The sequence below is a fragment of the Emericellopsis atlantica genome, assembly GCF_019669845.1.
Source record: "Emericellopsis atlantica unplaced genomic scaffold F5Z01scaffold_6, whole genome shotgun sequence".
Taxonomy (NCBI): domain Eukaryota; kingdom Fungi; phylum Ascomycota; class Sordariomycetes; order Hypocreales; family Bionectriaceae; genus Emericellopsis; species Emericellopsis atlantica.
In genome coordinates, this window is record NW_025764708.1 from 704,824 (window position 1) to 725,251 (window position 20,428).

At 55.2% G+C, this 20,428-nt stretch overlaps 9 protein-coding genes across 9 annotated transcripts; 4 read left to right on the forward strand and 5 right to left on the reverse strand.

Moving 5' to 3' along the window:
• Position 1: 1 nt before the first annotated feature.
• F5Z01DRAFT_649058 (C2H2 type zinc-finger-domain-containing protein) lies at positions 2-2,268 on the reverse strand. The gene is made up of 2 exons (XM_046263068.1): positions 1,852-2,268; positions 2-1,796 (listed from the first exon to the last, which is right to left on the reverse strand). The coding sequence occupies exons 1-2, from the start codon at positions 1,977-1,979 to the stop codon at positions 290-292; spliced, it is 1,635 nt and encodes a 544-aa protein (XP_046120702.1). The 5' UTR covers positions 1,980-2,268; the 3' UTR covers positions 2-289.
• A 725-nt stretch (positions 2,269-2,993) lies between these two features.
• F5Z01DRAFT_618017 (uncharacterized protein) lies at positions 2,994-6,961 on the forward strand (the record flags this gene model as incomplete). Its single annotated transcript, XM_046261007.1, has 2 exons — positions 2,994-3,217; positions 3,265-6,961. 2 exons carry the CDS (start codon positions 2,994-2,996, stop codon positions 6,959-6,961), a joined length of 3,921 nt encoding a protein of 1,306 aa, XP_046120703.1.
• F5Z01DRAFT_488184 (oxidoreductase) lies at positions 6,758-8,291 on the reverse strand. Its single transcript, XM_046260142.1, has 2 exons — positions 6,846-8,291; positions 6,758-6,793 (listed from the first exon to the last, which is right to left on the reverse strand). The coding sequence occupies exon 1, from the start codon at positions 8,053-8,055 to the stop codon at positions 7,033-7,035; it is 1,023 nt and encodes a 340-aa protein (XP_046120704.1). The 5' UTR covers positions 8,056-8,291; the 3' UTR covers positions 6,758-6,793; positions 6,846-7,032.
• F5Z01DRAFT_649061 (uncharacterized protein) lies at positions 8,261-10,522 on the forward strand. Its single transcript, XM_046263069.1, has one exon. The coding sequence runs from the start codon at positions 8,467-8,469 to the stop codon at positions 10,375-10,377; it is 1,911 nt and encodes a 636-aa protein (XP_046120705.1). The 5' UTR covers positions 8,261-8,466; the 3' UTR covers positions 10,378-10,522.
• On the reverse strand, positions 10,523-12,229 carry F5Z01DRAFT_649063 (C3HC zinc finger-like-domain-containing protein). The gene is made up of 2 exons (XM_046263070.1): positions 11,487-12,229; positions 10,523-11,435 (listed from the first exon to the last, which is right to left on the reverse strand). Exons 1-2 carry the CDS (start codon positions 12,052-12,054, stop codon positions 10,564-10,566), a joined length of 1,440 nt encoding a protein of 479 aa, XP_046120706.1. The 5' UTR covers positions 12,055-12,229; the 3' UTR covers positions 10,523-10,563.
• A 78-nt stretch (positions 12,230-12,307) lies between these two features.
• Positions 12,308-13,780, forward strand: F5Z01DRAFT_649064 (SRP40, C-terminal domain-containing protein). Its single transcript, XM_046263071.1, has one exon. It carries the CDS (start codon positions 12,440-12,442, stop codon positions 13,682-13,684), a length of 1,245 nt encoding a protein of 414 aa, XP_046120707.1. The 5' UTR covers positions 12,308-12,439; the 3' UTR covers positions 13,685-13,780.
• On the reverse strand, positions 13,781-15,367 carry F5Z01DRAFT_649065 (uncharacterized protein). Its single transcript, XM_046263072.1, has one exon. It carries the CDS (start codon positions 15,285-15,287, stop codon positions 13,830-13,832), a length of 1,458 nt encoding a protein of 485 aa, XP_046120708.1. The 5' UTR covers positions 15,288-15,367; the 3' UTR covers positions 13,781-13,829.
• A 77-nt stretch (positions 15,368-15,444) lies between these two features.
• Positions 15,445-18,023, reverse strand: F5Z01DRAFT_649066 (uncharacterized protein). The gene is made up of 4 exons (XM_046263073.1): positions 16,772-18,023; positions 16,340-16,719; positions 15,903-16,284; positions 15,445-15,849 (listed from the first exon to the last, which is right to left on the reverse strand). The coding sequence occupies exons 1-4, from the start codon at positions 17,575-17,577 to the stop codon at positions 15,624-15,626; spliced, it is 1,794 nt and encodes a 597-aa protein (XP_046120709.1). The 5' UTR covers positions 17,578-18,023; the 3' UTR covers positions 15,445-15,623.
• Positions 18,024-18,841: 818 nt separating this feature from the next.
• Positions 18,842-20,269, forward strand: F5Z01DRAFT_617664 (carboxypeptidase A4; the record flags this gene model as incomplete). Its single annotated transcript, XM_046260994.1, has 4 exons — positions 18,842-19,133; positions 19,189-19,451; positions 19,504-19,618; positions 19,674-20,269. 4 exons carry the CDS (start codon positions 18,842-18,844, stop codon positions 20,267-20,269), a joined length of 1,266 nt encoding a protein of 421 aa, XP_046120710.1.
• Between the last annotated feature and the right edge of the window lie 159 nt (positions 20,270-20,428).

Consider the following 20,428-nt stretch of genomic DNA (forward strand, 5'->3'; position numbering starts at 1 on the left):
TCTCCAACTCAGCAACCATATGGCCAAGGCCCAGGCCCAGGCCACAGAACGTGGGGTAGATCACCGCCGCTAACCCAATTTGTCAGACAAGGATGAGCGACTATTTATTGTCACCATGATCACCGTTTGTGACATGCTACATGTACGGAGTACACAGTCATCTCACTTGATTAAATGATTCGCGCGTATCACACTCACACGTTCCTTTACAATAACAAGACACCGAAGACGCAAGCTAAATGTGAGACGCCAAACTTTTCATGACTGCATAACTAGACTATGAACCAGACTAACCACCTCTCTGGTATCGGTAGTAGTACGTCTTCTGGTTGTTCAGCTTCTTGCCGTACGCATAGTCCTTCTTTTTCCCGACGACCTGCTCTTGCGTCCGCCCTCTCTGCTCAGAGCGCTCGGCAGCCATCCGCTTCTTGTCTGACACGCCGGCCATGCCCCTGGCCCCACGAGGAATTACCGCGCGTTCACGGCCATTCCTGACGGCCAACTGGTTGTCACCCTCTTCCTCGTCATCTGACGACCTGGCAGCCTCGATCGCCTGTCGCTCGGCACGCTCCTCCGCAGTGGGGTAGTGGTACAGGTTCTGGCGATAGTACTTGTTCATAGAGCGGTGACCCACGGACTTGCCAGTGGGAAGATGGAGCTCGTAGTCGTCGTAGAACACACCCCGGGTGTGCTTGTGCGAGTGTGAGTGCCAGCCATCGGCCTGATGGCGTTGGCGAGGATCTCTACTTGAGTGGTGTGGGTGTTTATCCAGACGCTCGTACTGGTGTAAGTGACCCTCGGCGGGCACAGCGTGCAGATCCTCCGAGTCAAGAGACGAAGCCGAGCTGTCGGTCTCCCAACCGTCTCCCTCCTCAATCTCTTCTCCATTCTCGTCAACGGTCTTTCCTGTGCGGCGAGCGCCCAATTTGGCTCCGCCCTCCTTGTCCGTGTCATCGGCGTCACCACTATCCGACTCATCGTCATCCTCGCCGTCCGAGTAGGTGCTGCGGAAATCATAAAAGTCGCCGATCGCGAGCTGATCACGTTCGGTAGTAAAGGGGATCTTGCAGTGACCCGTGTCCCTCATATGTGTCTGGATGCCGAAGACGGTGGACTTGATCTTGCCGCAGTACAGGCACTCGTGGTCCTCGTGCACCTTCTCCTGCAGCTGCTTCACCAACCCATCCAAGTCCACGAGGTATGCCTTTTCGGGCACGAACATGCCGTGGAAGCGCTCCATGTGTAGGATGTTCAACGGCACTGTGGGGGAGCTGTAGTTGCAGAAAATGCATGACTGAATTGACCAGGCGGGAGCCTGCTGCACCGGTGTCTTGTTATTGGATTCGCGGTCAATCTCGGCATCGGCATCAGCAGAGGTGATTTGAGGGTTGGAGGGACGCTTGACGGGCGAAGGGTTCTGATCATCCTGGACGAGCTTGGTGCGTTGGATGCCCTCGACGACCTCATTGAATTCTTGTTCGGCAGCTGAGTCGACAGAGTCTCGGCGAGCGGGCGCGGGCTCCCCAAGGGTGAATGTCGAGCTGATTACCGAGGTCGTCTCGTCGTCAGGCCGTTGTCCAGTCGTCGAGATCTTGTTCTTGTGCTTCTGGCTGAGCAGATGGTTCTGGTAGGCATTCTCGCTGAAGTAGGTCTTGGCGCACGGCTCGCAGACTCGTTCGAAAAGTGCTTTGTCTTCCTCTGCGGTTGTCACGGCGCGGGCCTGCAGGACCTTCTCGGTGAAGGTGTCGGCTGAGATGGGGGGCAAGGATGCGACTCTGCGCTTGAGGTTGTACCGACTGGGTTTGCGTTAGTCCAAGGTCTAGGCGGGGCATGACGCTGGGGGTCACATACTGCCAGTCACTCTTCATGTGGCCCTTTTGCAACTCGATGCTACGGTAAGCTACCTGGCATGTGTTACACGTATAGGGGTGCGACTGCGAGTTACCAGCTGTCGCTGGCTGAGTACCGGCGCTGGCCATGGTGGCGGATGGAGGGGTTCGAAGTGGGCGTAGGATTCGGAGTGTCGATTCGAGATGAATGGGCCGCCAAAGGCCAAGGACGAGTTTACAGAGTCGACAGAGAGTGTGAATTTGGCTTCGTGGGATGGGAAAGGTCTGTTTGTGCCAAAGCCGGTAGTAGCAATGACTCAACTCTCGGAATATGTCATCAGGTTGAGGGTCTGATGAGAAATATGGGAAATCTCAAGTGCCCTGGTGGCGCGGGGCAAAAATCAACGATAAGCCATGCGATAAGGTACGGTAAGGATCTGAAGGTCCCGTGGGCCCGCTAAAACCCTGCAGCGACGGTGCCAAGGCACGATGATATCAGCTGTGAGGCTGACTTTTGATACTCCGTACAGAGTACTTGGCTTCTTTGTATCATCCTCTGCTTGGTATTCTTTTGGATTCGTAGGGATAAGGGTTAGTACAAGCAGTAGATTCTTGGATTAGTAATTAAAATTTAGCCTGCTATCGCTTCGCTGAGCCAAAATTTTGCTACTCACGTGTATATCTTGCTGCATGAACATCTCCAGCAACAAACAGTAACGTCTTGGGCTAGTTTAGAAATAGTAAGTTCGCCGTGACTCATTGAGAATTACCTGATACGTCATTCATATTTGCAGAGCTACCGGCATTGCGAGATTGAAGGAATCGGGGAATCGACGATAGGTTCAAGGACGTGTAGGGTAGTCCAACATCACTGCACATTGCCCACTGTAGCTGCCCCTGGGCCCTGGTGAGGCTGGATGGCGCGCGCGTTAAACGTCAGCGACCAGAATCTCCTGGAAACACCGCCGACTGTATCCCTTTCATCACGCGAACAACGACGACTACCGTCCTATATACCCAACACAAGCACGAAACTATACTGTTCAAGCCCCCGTTTTCACAAGAATGTTCACCTAGTTGCAAGTGTAGCGCCCTGCACTGCCAACCTTTGACGGTTCGGCGCCGCAGCGCCTCCAAGTGCGATCTTGCCAACACCCCTTCATCATGGCATCCACGCCATTAAAAACGCGAATTCGACGGAACACGACCATCGACGACGACGAAATCGACATTATCTCAGGGCTCTGGCGAGAGGCCCCATTCGCTCGTTTGCCTCCAGATGCGCCGCCTGAACTCAGAGAATATGTAACCGACGTCGAGGATCCACGGCACGTGTACGCAATCCACAGAGCAACACGCAGGCATGGCTTCCAGACTCTAGTCAACAAGTTTGTGCCATCAGAATCTTTTTTAGTCTCCTTGCTAATGTCGTCAGGTACATCCACCAACTACGCGATGGATGCGGCGCCCCCAACTGCACCGTTTCAACATGCTTCACCTGCCGCAAGCGTCTCGCTGGCAAGTCGCCGACTCGGAGGTATAGCCCACAAAGCGCGAGGACACTTGCTGTATATCTCGCAAGCCAAAACGATGCCGAATCAGGATTATGTCCTGCGCTCCGGATCCCGAAGGAGGTCTCTTCGTCGACGCATAATAACCTGATATTCGAGATAACGTCGCGGGAGCTAATGCCCCCGCCAGCGAAGCGCGCAGCCACCGATGGCTCGTCGATATCGAAAAGCAACACAAACCCCGGCGGCGACTTCTCTACCAGTGCCCGATCGCGACGATCCAAGAGTGGTCCCCTGTCCGCGCACAGGTTGGAGCGAGATGGCAGCGACGAGGACCCAGGATTTCAAGATGGCGGCGATGGCAAATTGGGAGAAGCGAAAGACCGATTTTGGTACAAAATCCGTGAGCAACCAGCAAGCAAAGACCATCGTTCTTTTGCCGCGAATCTGTTCGGCACAGTCGCTTTCCGGATGATCGAGTGGTTAAGCCCACAAAGTATGACATCCATGGCCGAGAAGCTAGGGGTTGACCATCTTATGGGACAAGACGAGTCAGGCGAAACCGACGACGAGGAGCCCAGTTCAGGCCTGGGCGGTTCTAGTACAGCAACATCACGGTCAGATCCGATTGCAGACTTGAGATCGCCTCTCAAGTCACCTTCCTTGTTGAATGGAGAATTGCCCGAGAAGCTCGCTCCGCCCGAATCACTCAATGCCTCACCGATGGATCCGACCAAGTCACGCCGCGGTCCCGAGGCTTTGTTCCCTTCACCGCAGTCCTGGAAGCCTCGGAGACGAGCATCCTTAGAACCCCCTTCACCAACGAAAACAGACGAGTTCAGATCACCTACAAAGTCTCCACGACCAAACGCTCTCTTTCCCGAAAAGCTGAATCGCTCACTGAGGTCAGTGTCGGCCACAGTACCTAGAGGCATACCCGACATACCTGCCAAGCCGGCTTTCTTTGGGCACACGACATCCCCTATCCCCGTTCTCGGCAAACAAGGTCGAGCATCGACACTGTCAGAAGAGGAGGAAGCGGAAGATGAGGCTGAAGATGAAGAGGATGAATCCCCCATGCCCTCACCCACCAAGCACAAGAGTATACCTATGGGGAAGAAGCTTTTCGATCATCCAGTTGCAAGAGACGACTCGAGCGCCCCTGCACCACTGGAATGTCTTCCGCCGCAGTCGCTGAAGCGTCTTGACGCTGACGTTGTCGATTTCTTATGCGACGTTCTCGACATGGACAATACCGGCGAAGAACCGATTGACCAACGTCGCGATCGAGTCAACGAGCTACCTCGGCCCAGTCGTGGCAAGACACCGTTAAGACGAAAGCGCAACACCAACATCCCAACATCCCGGCAACAATGGCGACATTTCAGTGAGCAAGCACTTTTCGGCGTGCTGAGTGATCCGCAGGCATTGATCTCGTCCTTTTCTGCCCACGGTGATCTGTTCGACTCGCACACGCTATGGTACTGCATGTCACGCCTTACGGGCACGGTGCCTAGTCTGGTATTCCACAGCCTGTGGATGGCTGCCGATGCGCTGTTCATACCACCGACCACTCTGCAGCAGGTTGGGCCAAGTGACAGGAAGCTATTCCGACGCAATCATCGTGCATTATCAGACCACGAGGCTGGTTGTGTTATGGCAATATGCCTTCATGCACTGGCAGGAAGTGTACCCATGGTCCCTGACAAACATTCGCTGCGCGCACTGACTTGGGTGCGTGCCAAGGGACTTGCTCTGAGCGGCAATGCAGATGCACTCGCCCAGCCATCCCAGCTACGCGAAAGCTTTGATGATGCATTCTCGAATGACTTGGCCATCCGACTGGCCTCGAGGCTTTGTTCTGCAGTCATAGCCCGTCGCAAATTTGCGACTATGCTGGGTATGGACCGCAGGAACAGCACGCAGGACGACAGCAGTGTCATCGACGTTTTGGATCCGGTGTTCAGTCAGATCGATGTATCAGGACTCGAGTCTACGCCAGCACTAGAATTCTCCGAAGATGCCCGCCTCTTCCACCATGGCCGGATGCAGATCCTCATTCTGGAATGGGCTCGCGCAGTGCTCTTGCACGAGTGGGACGGCAAGCCTGATTTCGCAACGAGCGGTGCCTTTGCCGGGGCGTTGACGCTCATTGAGTCGATGCATGAACAGAAGCAGTCACTCCAATTACTTGGCCGTGACTTCCAGATGGAATACTTCTCGGAGCGCTTCGACTCGCTGACTGTGCCCATCGCATGGTTGTCGTTCGCTTCGACAAGCCAGAGAGGACACATGCTTGACTACCCATACCTGTTTACGGGAAACAGCCTCGTCTCGCTCTTCCGAGCCATCAATTTTGGCAGGATGAGCCGGGCATACGAAGAATCTAGTTCTCTCAGAACGAGGATGAATGCGATTGTTGACAAGGGCAGCTTAATCACGAACCCGCATCACAAGACGGTCTTGCAGGACATGCTCAAAACAGCATCGCGCAGGTATCTGGTTCTCGAAATCAGCCGAGAGCACGTTTTGCGGGATGCATTTGACCAGCTCTGGCGGCGAGAGCATAGAGAGCTCTTGTGTCCACTCAAGGTGCATCTGGGTGAAGAGGGTGGAGAGGAAGGGTTCGACTCGGGCGGTGTCCAGCAGGAATTCTTCCGGATGGCAATTGCCGAGTTCCTTCACCCCCAATACGGCGCATTCACTGTCGATGACCGGACGCGAATGGCCTGGTTCGCGCCCGGTTCGGTGGTTGAGCTGTGGAAATTCGAGCTGCTTGGGCTCATCGTGTCATTGGCAGTCTATAACGGCCTGACGCTACCGATGACCTTTCCCACGGCTCTGTACCGAAAATTGCTTAACAGACCGGTGACCGACCTTCACCACATTGAGGATGGGTGGCCTGACCTGGCCAGTGGTCTCACCATGCTGCAGGACTGGGACGAAAAGGATGGTGCCGTGGAGGACGTGTTTGCAAGAACCTACGAATTCTCGGTCCTGACGTACGGCAGTCACGTCACGCGAGAAATGGGCCCAGAAGACATGGCCTGGCCACAAGTTGGCAAGGATTTTGCGCCCCTCGAGGACGGCAAAGAGGCACCTCTTGTGACCAAAGACAACCGGGAAGATTATGTGGCGGACTATATTCGGTTCTTGACGGATGTATCAGTGCGACCTCAATTTTCGGCCTTTGAGCGAGGATTCCGCGCCTGCCTGCACCCAAAGTCGCTCACCCTCCTCAACCCCCAAAACCTGCAAGCGCTGGTGGAGGGTGTCCAGGAAATTGATGTTGCCGAGCTGCGACGCTGCACGCGGTATGTCGGCTGGGATGCCTCGCACCGCACCATCAGGGACTTTTGGTCCATCGTTAAGCGCTATGATGAGGGGATGAAGCGGCGCCTCCTCGAATTTGTCACGGCATCTGACCGACTGCCGGTGGGCGGTGTGAGCAACCTGCAGTTCATTATACAGAAGAATGGCGAGGAGGACGAAAATGGGCACTTACCTACGGCCTATACATGTTACGGTACATTGTTGCTTCCGGAGTATAAGGATAAGGACGCTCTTAGGGAGCGACTGGCGATGGCGCTGGAAAACGCCCAGGGATTCGGTTTTGCATAGATGGGAGTTAGACACGGCACGGCACCGTGTAACTTGGCATTGTTAACATGAGCATTCCAGTATACCAACTATCAGTCCTTCATCTGTCTGACGTTGAGGTTGATCCTCTTGTTCCGCATCCAGCCTTTCCATTCCTCGTACGCGGCATCTTGGCCGCTTGCTGGCCATTGCGCGAGGAAGTCGGGACAGGTCCCCTTGACTACCTTTGGGACACCATGCCACGCATACCTCGACTCTTCGGTCATGTAGATAGCATCGCCTGACCGTAGTCGTAGCAGGAGATACTGCTTGTCACCGTCATAATCCGATTCCGCCTCTTGATTCCCGGCGCTGCTCGGGGCGATCATGAAGAGACCATCGCACCCCAGGCTCAGACTGACCAGGCCTCGATTCGCCTCCTCGCTGACGTCGCGATGCATCATCATGGTATCCCCCGGACTGTAAAAGTTGACAATAGCCGCCTGTGCCTCCGTCGCCGGGAATAGACTCTCCAGGAAAGCTGCAATGTCCTCTGGAAAAGGAGGTGGTTTCTCGTTGGGATACACCCTGTCCGTCCAGTCATACTGCCCGCCCAGAGTGACCCAGTGCAGACGTTTGTTGAGGACTTGCGAGGGCGACAGTGGTTTGTGTACGCTGGGATCTTTGGGGGTAAAAGGCGGCCCATCGGGCGGGAGAGAAAAGAAGGAAGCGCCGTCGGGAGGATAGGGTACATCAAAGTGAAGATGCATGTTGGTTTGGTGTGTCGGATTGCTCAGATCACGATGGACCATGACGTCCACGAGTCTGGTTTGGACGTCTTCTGGCACGAGGTTTGGTGCGATCAAAAGACCGGGGAGTAGGGGGTGGTGAATCAGGGGGGCATCTTCTTTGACGTCTGCGTTGACTCCTATGCTTGAAAACGCCTCTTTGATTTGGGATTTTGAGATATGGCCTGCTGTCTTGAAGCCGTTTTCTGATAGTGGTTTTCGCGGGTCATCTATGCGTGGATCTTGGAGGACGGTCTCGTGACTGATCTTGGTGAAGTTCTTCCACTCGGCTCGCATGCTCTCTGACGGCTGCTCGTGCGCGTCCAGATCCTGGAGTGCCACCGTCATGCTGGCTGTGGTGGTGACAATGGGTTTTAACTTGTGCCGTCCGTGAGAGGTCGTGTCAGAGCAGGAGACGCTTTCATGGAGCAGGGCAGATAAATTGATGAAATGAGATCGTTTAGAAAATGAAATAAATCAATGCGTATGATCAAAGTATAAATAATGATCTCCAAGATCTCAAATCTCACTTCATCGAGGTCGACGCCATGGCATAGAGACATGTGGTGCAGGTCACGTGCCAGCTATTTTTTCACTTCATCAAACTCATCCGAGTATCAACGCGTGTCATCTCGACAGCATCCATCTCATCACGTCGCCAAATAATAGGACTTTCGCAGGCCGAACTTCCCCAAGCTCTGTATTATCACTGTGCCATGTTATTATAGGAATCGTTCATTATCCAACTGCCACGACATCATGGCGCGAACACTGAGCGTCTTACGAGACACTCGCCTCACACCGACGCCACATCTTATATTTTCACAAATCTCACGGCAGCAATTCTCGAATTATGCTGGTCCCTTTCTGCGTGGAGGACCCCACGAATGGACCTCGAAGTCTTCGCCCGGTTCTTCCGCCAAGCTTCGTGAAGCTGTGGCGCGGAAAACCGCCAGGCTTGAAGGGTTGAAGGCTGCTCGGGAGCAAAGAAAAATCGAGGCTGTCCGTGTGGCTGCGGAAGCCGACCGCGCCGGTAGCAGAATGGGCAAGGTAGCAGATCCCTTTGCGTCCATGATGACGATGAGAAAGTCAGACAAGTCTGAGCCGAGAGGTAGGCAGGCCGGCAACACGAGGTCCGGAAGGACGGCATCACCGACGGCCAGCGCAGACCCCTTTGCAGCCATGGCAGCGCAGAGAAAATCAGACCATCCCGCTGGTCAGATGGAAAAGAAGAGGAAGAACCAAGGCAGGAGAGAGAGGGCTCGCTCTAGGGGGGCCGCAGAACCTTCAAACCGATTCGGATCCAGATCAGGGACGAGCGATGCGTGGCCGGTGGCAGAGATTCCTAGGCCAAAACCGACGCCCCGGTCAGCACAACTTCTAGATTCCTATGCTGCTGCACGGGAGCCAACATCTCAACGCGGAGAAGATCGCCTCTCGTCGAACGAACCGCCAGCAGAACCATCATACGAGGCACGCCTTCTTTCCGCTCTCGCTGACCCCTCCAATCGGGACTCTATCCCCGAGCCGCCCACCGAGCGCCAGGAGAAGACAGTGCCTCCCTTCAACCGCCAGACCTCTGACGAATCCGGAGAAGATGTACTCTTCCCGGAAGAGGAGGACCGAGCACGCCCGCCAACGACCAGCTGGCCTCGTCCCGAGAGTCAGCCGTCCGTGCCACCAGCGCCCAAACCCTTCTTCTCCAGAAACAAGATTGAGGGGAATCCGAGTGTCGCCTCCCTCGCACCTATGGATCTGATCACGGTTCCCGCCCCTGGATCTCCGCCGACGAAACCGCAGTCGTCGCCCCCGGTGGCCGTGCGTGGTGCCATGGCAACAGCAGATCGCTTCTTCCGTCAAAACTACAAGTTTCTCTTCTCCGCCTCGGAATGGGCTGATCTTCGCCCTCAAACGCACACGCCCGAGATCATTGTCCTGGGCGCTTCCAACGTGGGCAAGTCGACCTTTATCAACTCACTGCTGGGTCGGAGCGATGTGGCCAGGACGAGCTCCAAGCCGGGCCGCACGCGCACGCTGAATGCATACGGTGTTGGTCAGCCCGCCGACTCTCTGGTCAACCAGGGGCTCCCCCAGGGCACCGACCCGGCCAACCATGGACTCGTGGTGATGGACGCCCCCGGGTATGGTCATGGCAGTCACGCGGCGTGGGGCTCCGTGACGCGTGATTATATCAATAAGCGGACCATGCTCAAAGGAGCCATTCTCTTGCTGCCTGCCGAGAAGCGGATCTCGGATATGGATCGATGGACGATGAACCTCCTTGCCCAGCGAGGCATCAAGCTCATGGTGATCTTGACAAAGGCCGATCGCGCTGGAAAGGAGTGGTATGAATACTGCCTCAACGTGGCCGCCGAGGTCCGCGCGAACATCAACGTCATTAAGAATGGTTCGGAAGAGGTGCACTCTTCCTGGTCTGAAGGCACTGGATGGGTGCCAGAGATCCACGTCACAGCCGCGGCGTTTCCTCATAGACGGTCGATTGCCAATGCACCCGGTATGAGGGGAGTTCGCCTGGCCATACTGAGAGACATGTTGGGCATGGACCTCGACGCCACGACGAGCAAAGTGGAGGCCAATCCGGAAGACATTTCGTATGGTGGCGACACAGTCTCTTGGGATGACATGCTGCGAAAGATGCAGAATATGTAAAACTATGTACATGGAAGGCAAATTGCATGGGCAAGGCGTTTTTGGGGGGTGGTTCTGTCTCTACATTTCGGAAGCATATTTAGATAGAGTGTACCATTTTGTAAGATACCTACTAGTAGCGAACTAATTAATGCATCATACCACATAAACTCCACGCAATGCTCGCAATCAACATGCTCCAAGATGTCAGGTCGTCGCGTCGGCTGCATCGCCGCCTGTCGTGCGGGTCGAATGACCAGTCCCGGGTCGACTGGCAGACTTGCCCCGTTTCCGCGCACCGCGCAGATCGAAGAGGCTCTTTACTCTTTTCAGCCTCGCCCACCTCTCCCTGTCCTTGGCCTCCTGCTCCTTCTCCTCATCGTCAACGCCCTGAGTGGCCACGGTGGCCGGTGTGAGAGGCAGCCCCGAGTGTGTAGCAGGTGTCGCAGGCCCCGGGGTCCTTGGTGGTCCCTTGGAGGGCGTGTGTGGAATGCCTACAGTTGAATGCGGTCTGCTCCTCGGTTTCCCCTCGTACATGCTCCTGAGCTGGGCGTCGTTGTCCAGGGTCTGCAGCAACACCCGCCATCCTGGCTGCGCCTCTTGTTCTGCAAGCTTGGAGTACTGTCGTTTCTGGATTTCGGCGTTCTTCCACGGACAGAAGAAGCGGTGCTCCCGTATTGGATCGAGGTGGTCCATTGGCGCGGGCACAATGACCTCGTTGGTCTCCGGATTGATCTCCTTGCTTTTGAACATCCACAAACCGAGACGTCGGAGACAGGTATGACACGAGGCTGAATTGGGAACAGCACCCATGCGAGGGTTCGACAGGCCCTGCCAGCCGCATAAAGCAAGGGCCAAAGCTACACGGTCTGGCTCGACCGTGTTTTCTGTGGTACTGCTCGACTGGAAGAAGTCGGTGGGAAGATTTGATAGTATGTCGTCCAGGTCAAAGCCTTCAGGTAGCCGCAGGTTGACTTCATAAGGCAAAAAGGGCTTTCGAGAGCAGAGCTCATCATACCTCTCTTTGAGTGCCTGTAGCGATGCCGTAGCGCTCGCAAGCGGCAGTCGTAGGAGGTTGCCTTGGCCGTGTCAGTAGTTGGTTCTTCGTACGATGGATCGCGTTGGCATACCTTCACATCCTCTTTCTCTCCAAAGACATTCGGGTCCGTGATGCGTGACGATCAAGTCCACGTACTTGTCTACGAGGGCCTTCTCCACCTCTGCTGATGTTGGCTGCACAGGCTCTTTCGCGCTGGCTTCCTTCTTTAACTTGACAACTAGCTCCTTGTTGCACAGGAGACACCGCACGGTCTCCTTGCCGTGGCATACCCAGCCTCGTTTCGCCCACTCAATCTCGCTCAGCCGCTCTGGCTTGGGCGTCCAGTCTGTTATGTCGTGAAACGTCGCAAGCCTCTTGAGCAATTCTCCACGATCGCTGGGATTGAATCGCGCTGCTGGCTTCTCCTCCTTGACTTCCTGCCTCCGACCAGGAGATGTTATCGTCGAGCGAGTTGTCGTCGGTTTTGTGGACAGGGATGTGCCATTTGATTGTGGGACGCCCAGACGTCGGCGTTTCTGTAGGAGCTCCTCAACTTCAGCGGTCGTCCTGGGCTGCCTTGGCTTGTCGGTCGCAGGTGAGGGCTTCGGTGCGCTCAGACCTTGGAGGAGCGTGTTGAACTTTCGCTTTGTGTTGTTCATGGTTGGGGATGTCGGGGCGTCTGAGACGCGGGTATTGCAGTCTTGCTCGAGGTGAAGCTCGACGCGCTACGAGCTTCTGAGAGCTCGAGAAGACCTTGTCTCTACAGACATGCACGAGGCCAGATGTTGAGTGGGTGGTGACGGTAGGCGAGCTCGTGTTGAGGTAGATCTCAATTGAGTTCCATGTTGACAAACTCCAACTGGGCCAGGCAACGGGTGTCGCAGGCATCCTTATCGATAAGCCTTGTCGCGTGTCTGCGCCGGTTCCGCCAGGGGTCCACACAAACTTTTCGATTTCTTTTACGGAGACTCACTTGACTCTTGTTCATTCTTGAACAAGTTCACGCCTCATCCACCACCGCCACACCGGGTGATCCTACTGCACATGTCATCTGGACCTCCGTCCTGGTTATTCGCCAACAACTCGTCCAATCCGCCTGCCAATCCATCCAGCACCGCTCAATCGCGGCCGGGCGCAAACGAGTTCGACACCATGGCCAAGAAGACCGACAGCAAGAAGCCCAAGAAGGCCGCGGTCCCTGCCAGTGCGCCATCTGCCGAGCTCATCGGCCTCGTGGAGGGCTTCCTCAACCAGTATGCCTCCAGTGCCGCCACTGCCTTCACCAAGCAAGTCGAGAAGAATGGCTGGGCGCGTGCCACACCCACCGGGGCTGCGTCTCTGGAGGATGTGGTCAAGTCATGGCAGGACAGCAACGCTGGGGCCAAAGCGACTGATATCGACATGAAGGATGCCTCTAGCGACTCGTCGTCCTCATCCTCCTCATCAAGCGACTCCGACGCCGACTCTGAGAGCGAGGATGCTCAGCAAAAGAAGAAGAAGAAGGCCCCAGTGAAGAAAACCCTGAAGCGCAAGGCCTCCAGCAGCCCTTCTGAGTCGAGCGACTCCGAGTCTGAGCAAGAGGCCAAGCCAAAGTCAAAGAAGCAGAAGAAGAAGCAGGAGAGCTCATCTGGTTCTTCCAGCTCGAGCTCCAGCTCGAGCTCCAGCTCTGACTCAAGCGAGGAGGAAAAGCCCGTCAACGCCAAGGACGCCGCCAAGGTCGCCCTGCCAGAGTCCGACAGCGACTCTTCTTCCGCCTCGTCATCTTCCTCTTCGTCTTCCGACTCCTCATCCTCGTCCGAGTCCTCTTCCGACTCGTCCTCCGACTCTTCGGACAGCGATTCGTCATCAGAGTCCTCCTCCTCCGACAGCGACTCTTCCTCTGGAAAGAAGAAGACGACGACCAAGAAGCAGCCTAAGGTCCAGAAGACCGTGACCAAGACGGTCAAAAAGGTCGACGAGCCGGCGACGGACAAGGTCTCGACGGCGTCCTCCGTGACAGTCGATACCGCCTCGGCCTCCGAGGACCCTCCTCTGCCCCCAGACCCGGTCGAGCTCAAGAAGAAGAAGCAGAACGAGCGTTTCTCGCGTATACCCAAGAACATCAAGGTGGACGAGAAATTCGCCGACAACTCCTGGAACCACGTGGACTACTCGAAACGGGCGCACGAGGATCTCATCGTCACAAAGGGCAAGGGCTTCACCAAGGAGAAGAACAAGAAGAAGAAGGGTAGCTTCAAGGGTGGACTGATTGACATCTCGCACAAGGGGGCAGTCTACTTTGACGACTAGACTTGATTCGGGAAGAAAATCTACAGCCGGCGTTAAGGATTATGGTAGAGATTGGGCCTTCATGCCCAGTGAATATTAGACTCATTGTATCAAGCATTTGATCGCACATAATCATGGTATCATTAGTCGTAGAAGGCGTCTGGTATCAGAACATGGATACCGACAGCCTGTTCTGGTCGTTTCGGGTGATCTGGGAGAAGGGAGCGCATTCCAGTGCCTCATCGTCATCATCGTCATCCGAAGCAGCCCTCATAATCTCGTCCTTTCTCCTCACAGCATCCCAGTCTCGCAAGCCCATCTTTGCGTTGCGACCGGCTTCCTTGACCCATCGCTTCCATTTGTCCGTACTTGGGGCGGCTCCGCTGACTCTCACCCAGCCTGTCTTGCCTCTCGTCTCACGAATGGCATACCACAAGGTTCTCGTGTAGCTCCTGTCTTGGTCGTCGCCCGGCTGCTCAGCGTCGTAGGGGGTCGCATCCCTCCACTCATAGCGAGACAGATCCCAAAAGTATGACCGCGGCAGCATGCCCAGGGCCCAGTACAGTCCGTTGAGCACAATGTACGATGCGCCGATGAAGACTTGCGAGTTCCATGTGCAGTTGCCCAGCAGGACAACCGACAACATGAGCAGCACGGTGCCGATTACCATCAGGAGACGGTAGATCCTCCCATTGACGTAGTACTCGCACTCTTCCGTTCCGCTGTACAGCTCTCTTGCGACGTCCTCGGTGCACTTGACGAGGACAAAGGCGCCTTCTCGCGTCCGAATCATGACATCGCCGTCTGGAACCTCATTGTCGTGTTTTCGGCTCATCAGGAGGGGTCGCCAGAAGGAGGCGAACCCGACCACCGAAGACATGAGCGAGACGCCTCCGACGGCGAGGATGGCGTTGCCGTCCTCCCAGATGACGGCACAGACGATGATGGCAATGGAGTTGAAGAACGAGATGATCCCTAGGATGTGAATAGGCGAGAAGATATGGACAGGTACGGCGGGTCGCTGCCCAGAGTAAGCCATGGAAGGGTTGGTGAGGAGGTCCTGGAGAGTCTGGCGCGTCGATCTGTGTCGTTTCTTGATCGTCGAGGTTGGCTGCTGCGTCTCACGCGCGGTCGTCCGGCCGGTCTCCTCGTCCGCCTGCGGAGAAGCCCTTTTCAGCTCCTCGCTCCGTCTTTTCATCTCGAGCTCTGCTTTCTTGGACTTGGCTGCCATGGACCCCAGCAGCTTCACCCACCACGTCTTCTCCACCGGAGCATGCTCCTCAAGGCGACACTTGTCCGAATGTCGCACCTCGACGACTCGGAAGCCCAGCGCGGGCATCTCATCCAGGGGCGTGATGATGTTGGCAAAGAAGCCGACAGAGTCCAGCGTCGTCCCGCTGTACACGCCCGTCATCTTGGCTGCCGTGTCGGGCATGCGACCTGGGCGGACGGGCTTGAGGAAGACCTGCGGCGCCGGTATGATGCGTGGCAGCACGCAGAGCAGCGACGCTGTGATGGGTTGCGCATGCTCAATGATGGAGGTCTCGCCTATGACGACGAGGAGATTGACCACGTCCAGCGACCAGTCGGTCTTGACCGGGGGGAACCACTTCCATTCGGACATTGTATCGAGCCCATGGGCGGGCGAGTGATCAGGACAATGGTACTCCGTAAAAGATGAAGAAAAGATGTCGGAGGAACCGTCTGTGAGGCTGGGACTTTCACGCAGCGGATCCCTGCAGCACGTCGCATTTTCAATGTCGATCAGCTCCTCCTTTCTTCTGTGGAGTTGCGCGTCGATCTGCATCCCTACCAGCCTCCATTTAAGCGTCTTATGCAGCATTAGTGCCACTATGGGCAATGGAAACGAATCGCTGATAACGATGACAAGCGCTTGCAGGTTCTATCCAACTGAATCTATCGCATCTTTACGTTCTCTGGGTATCATCCTCGTATTCCCTCAATTGCTTGCAACATCCTTTGATTCCACCACAGGCCCATATACCTTCAGAATCCAGGTCAAGAAGTCCTCCCACTGCCGCTGCCAGGCCTCTAGAGCCTGCAATCTCTCCGAATCCTCCATACAGGAGTGCTCGAGGCTCCATAAGATCAGCTGCTTCCAGCCCGCGAGGCCCATGTCGGCCTTGCCAACCATGACCTGGTAGAAATCATGGGAAAGACTTGATCTATCCTCATCATTAGTCGCAACTCGCGATGGCACAAAACCGCACACTCTTACCGAAACAGCGTCCCGTTGTCAGAGTTGACAGTGCAGTGTACATTGTTGGCCAACAACTCGTACATGGTATGCCCGCCAACCCGTCCCGTTAACCCCAGGATCTCATTCGAAATAGGGCACAGCTCCAAGCAGACACCGCGCGCCTTCATGTGCTGCATGACATAGGGGTGCCTGGCCAGTGCGAACCCGTGGCCTATGCGCTTCGCGCCCAGAAGGAGTGCGTCCAACAGATTACCCTCTGGGTCATCGAGCGTTTCGCCGCAGTGAAATAGAAAAGGTATCGACACCGCGGCTTCTGCGCATTCTTTCTGGAACTGGAGAAATTCTGGTATGAAGTGCTTGAGAGGATGGCCTGCGGCTTCCTCGCCGATAATGTCGAAGCCTAAGGAGGGAATGGTCAGCCAAGCCCCTTCCAGATGTCGGCCTGATATACATACCAGCTATCCATTTCGGCCATCTCTTTTTAAATTCCAAGCACTCTTGCAAAGATTCGGCGATTTGATCCTTGCGGAAACTCCTTGGCGTGCAATATATCACCTTGAGCCCTCCGAAAAAGCCGCCTTTGGCGTGCATCTCCCTCTGATATTCCTCGACCACTTGGATAATGATCTCCATAATGCCAGCATTGTCGATCGTCTTCTCGCCATCGTCCTGCAGGAGATGATTGCTCGTCATGAAATTCGGCCGGATCTCCGCGTAGGAGATGCCATCCCGGGTAAAGTCTTCGAGCAGGAGACGTGTATATCTTCGATAGGCGGTCTCGTAGTTAATAAGCCCTTTCATCATTCGTGTCCGACCGTTGAACTTCCTCCAGGCCCTATTTCATCAGTATCACAGCATCAGGCTCCTATGTCGGTGAGGGTTCATACCCATGTGCTGTTTGCCGCGTGTTGTAAGCTTCGTCCTCGCTGAACATGAGCTTTTCAACAAGCCATGTGTCCACCTTCATATCTGCCCGCATGTCTCTAAACTCGAGCAAGAAATGCTGAAATGGCATGTGTTGTCTATCCGTGTATGTTTCCGAGAAGATGTTTCCGCGTTTCTCCTTGCCTTTACAGACGAGCGAGAACTGCAACTCGCACGTGTCAAAGGCCTCTTTCGACGTGAGCGGTTTGTCGCTTGTGATGAACATTCTCTCCATGTCCTTGGCAATATTGAGTAGGACTTCAGGCGGCAGACAGGCGTTGAAGTGGACGTGTAGATGGGCGCCTTTGGGCATCCTCCGCGCCACGTTGAATAAACTCGTTTGGCTGATCAGATCGACATCTGAAAGAAAATGGTCACCAGCGAATCGTCCATGCTGCTGCCCCTGATGTCCTATCCTTGGCGTGGCGTTGCCGTAAATGTTCTGATTGTCATTTCTCCTTAACGCCTGGATGATACTGTTCGCCCTGACTTCCTTGTCGGTCGCCCGACTCTTGCATCGAAAATCGAACGCAAGAGACTTTTCTTGCTGCTGGAGCTTCTCGCGCTGCCTCATGTATGTCTCTTCGTCCTGGAATCCGGTGCTGATGCTGGTTGAGAGATCGCGCCATTTAGGCGACGCGAGGTGGGCCGGCATTGTGCGCTGTTGAGCAGCCGCTATGTAGTTTGCAGCCTCTTTGTCTTTCGGAGTGTCGCCCATCCTGGTGCTGCCTGGTGTTTGCGAGAGAAAGTTGATGATGCTGTTGCTCATCGCCAAGTGGTCGCGTGGGGAGCGTTCGTCCTTATGTACACGATGCAAGACGCGAGACCATCGTGAGTACCGAGCGTTTCTGATTGAATCACTGCTGGAGCATCATACTCAGGGACGAGTCGCCTAGCTCTGAGCCTCGCCCAGCGGTTGAGCGTCCCGGCTGATTGTGAGATCTCTCATACGGCGCGTTGATGAACCCCTCCGCCAACGGTCATGGTGCCTCGCGTCCGGATCCGGCAAGTTCATGAGCAAAGCCACACTGCACTTTATGGTAAGTCTTCACGAGAAGAAGCGACCATTTGGCACTTTCGGGTAGATAGTGCCGAACGATTCCTGCAGGATCAAATATTGACGATGGAAAGACGACCGTTCGATGCTGTCATTGTCGAGGCTGACTCCAAGGTGGATCGCTGGGGCTGTGCATGCTTACCCTAGAGGGAGCTCACAATGGTCGACTGTGTAGATGTGTCGACTTCAAATGCTTGCCATCTTTTCAAGGCCCGTAATAAGAGCCTGTTCTTGCGCATCTAAGGTGTCTATATCCTTTGAAAGTAGTTAAGCAGGAACATCACAACAGAGAGGTACAGCTGGGAGAGAATACTTGCCTACTTGGCTGATGAACATTATGCATGTACGGAAGAGCCAACTTTGAACACTTTTCATTCCCAACAGCATCAAGAACAAATCCAAAATGAGACGTAAAGATCTTCTTCGAAGTACTCGAGTCCTTTTTGGCAGTATAACGTTGCTACACACCGAGAGACGAAGGCTCTCGTGTCACAGCTAAGACTGTCAAGCTATGCAATGTCTACGTACACCAGCCTCTCGCCAAGCGCGCAGGTCAACGGGTCCTCAGCGATGGGCTCGCACTTTTCAGATCATGCTTGATCTCGGCCTCATGGAAGGGCTTGGCTCGCATGTGCGGGGGAAGGGGACCGGCAAGCGTCGACAAGCTTAGGCCAAGGCACGCATGCGCATTGTCCAAAGCTTCATTGCCCGATCTGGCAGGTGAGGGCATCGCGCCCAGCCTTCTGGTGCCAATAGTCTGATAAGCATAATAGGCCTGCCGTCTTCCCCGGCCCTTGACAAATGCTTGTCTCCTGCTCGAATCGAACAGGGTCGTTTGTGGAGGTTGAATCGTGGTACAGCGGGTAAATGATAAGTGAGTCTGGGCATGCGTATAAGAAGCGGATGGCTGCGCTGGTCGTCGAGGTCCTGGGTCCTGAGAACTGTCAGTGTCACTCGAATCAGGGCTGCCATCATCATGAAGTCGTTCGCTGCGCTCGCATTGGGCCTGCAGGCCGTGGCGGCCAAGGTGTCCTACGATGGGTACAAGGTCTTTCACATTGAGACCAGCGACTTTGAGGCCACGCAGGCCAAACTGTCGGGCATCGAGTACGTATCTCTCGACTGCGAGAGTGATCACAAGTCGCTCGAGGTGGCCGTCTCTCCCCAGGACCTGAAGGCCTTTGAGGCCCTCGGACTCGACGTGGAGGTCTCGATTGAAGACATGGGGGCGGAGATAGCCAAGGAAGGCGAGATGAAGCCATACAAGGGTATGAAGCCTCACCAAGACTCGACATAGCACTTGCTGATGATACTCTTGCGTAGCCAGGAAGAAGGCCCGTGACGTTTGCACCGGCCTTCCCGATATGTCCTACTTCGATTCGTACCACATCTTCGAAGAGCACCTCGACTTTCTCGAGGACTTGCAGAGTGCCTTTGTGAGGAACTCTGAGCTATTCGATGCGGGCGAGTCGCTCGAGGGACGCCCGCTCAAGGGAATCCACCTCTGGGGCCGTGATGGCCCTGGCATCAAGCCTGCCATCATCTGGCACGGCACCGTCCATGCTCGTGAATGGATCACCGCTCCGGTAAGGGTTTCGTCGACAATTGACAGGTGAAGCATGGGCTGACCGAGGAAAGTCCGTCGAGTACATGGCCTATCAGATTATCCGCGACTACCGCATCAAGGAGCCTCTCATCACCGAGACATTGGACAACTATGATTTCTACATCATGCCTGTCGTCAACCCCGATGGTGAGCAAGCCCATTGCCATGACGCTTCTGACAGTCCCCAAGCTGACATTTCTAGGCTTCGTGCACACCCATGAGGTTGATAGGTTGTGGCGTAAGAACAGACAAGCTCGCGAGTCCAGCACTTGCATTGGCACAGACGTCAACCGAAATTGGCCCCATCAATGGGACGTGCCTGGCGGCTCTTCTCCGGACCCCTGTTCTCAGACGTACCGAGGCGAAGCGCCCGGGGACACGCCAGAGATGGCTGTCCTGACGAACCACACGCTCAGCATTGCCGAGGCCACGGGGATCAAGTTCTATGTGGATTGGCACTCGTACAGCCAGCTGATTCTCCTGCCATACGGGTACAGCTGCGACGCTGTGGTGGAGGACTTGGATTCGCAGATGGAGCTCGCCCGTGGTGTTCATGATGCCATCAAGAGCGTGAATGGGCTGGACTTTGTGTATGGCCCCACGTGCCAGACCATCTACCAGACGTCGGGTGGCAGCATGGACTACGTGTACGACGTTGCTGATGCAGAGGTCTCATGGGCTTTTGAACTGCGACCCCAGACACAGCGTGAGGGCGGCTTCGTGATTCCCCCTGAGAACATCATTCCCAGTGGTGAGGAGGTCTGGGCGGGTATGAGGAACCTCTTTGCGAATTTCTGAGAGGCATGCTCGAGAGATGAATGAAGATGAATGTACTTCGAGCCTGTGGATAGGCATTGGACTTGGGTTGGAGGCTTTTGCTGCAGGTCGTTCATGCAGTTGATGTCAGCGAGTTCGAGGATTTGAGTTGTTGGTGGGAGCTTGAGCCCTTTGAGGCAC

Coding starts and splice junctions, on each gene's coding strand:
- F5Z01DRAFT_649058 (XM_046263068.1), bottom strand. CDS start 1,979: ATGGCCAGCGCCGGTACTCAGCCAGCGACAGCTGGTAACTCGCAGTCG. Junction 1,797..1,851: donor CACATGAAGAGTGACTGGCA/GTATGTGACCCC, acceptor ACGCAAACCCAG/TCGGTACAACCTCAAGCGCA.
- F5Z01DRAFT_488184 (XM_046260142.1), bottom strand. CDS start 8,055: ATGACGGTGGCACTCCAGGATCTGGACGCGCACGAGCAGCCGTCAGAG.
- F5Z01DRAFT_649061 (XM_046263069.1), top strand. CDS start 8,467: ATGGCGCGAACACTGAGCGTCTTACGAGACACTCGCCTCACACCGACG.
- F5Z01DRAFT_649063 (XM_046263070.1), bottom strand. CDS start 12,054: ATGAACAACACAAAGCGAAAGTTCAACACGCTCCTCCAAGGTCTGAGC. Junction 11,436..11,486: donor GAGAGAAAGAGGATGTGAAG/GTATGCCAACGC, acceptor GACACGGCCAAG/GCAACCTCCTACGACTGCCG.
- F5Z01DRAFT_649064 (XM_046263071.1), top strand. CDS start 12,440: ATGTCATCTGGACCTCCGTCCTGGTTATTCGCCAACAACTCGTCCAAT.
- F5Z01DRAFT_649065 (XM_046263072.1), bottom strand. CDS start 15,287: ATGTCCGAATGGAAGTGGTTCCCCCCGGTCAAGACCGACTGGTCGCTG.
- F5Z01DRAFT_649066 (XM_046263073.1), bottom strand. CDS start 17,577: ATGAGCAACAGCATCATCAACTTTCTCTCGCAAACACCAGGCAGCACC. Junction 16,720..16,771: donor ACGCGGCAAACAGCACATGG/GTATGAACCCTC, acceptor CTGATGAAATAG/GGCCTGGAGGAAGTTCAACG. Junction 15,850..15,902: donor GACAACGGGACGCTGTTTCG/GTAAGAGTGTGC, acceptor TGATGAGGATAG/ATCAAGTCTTTCCCATGATT.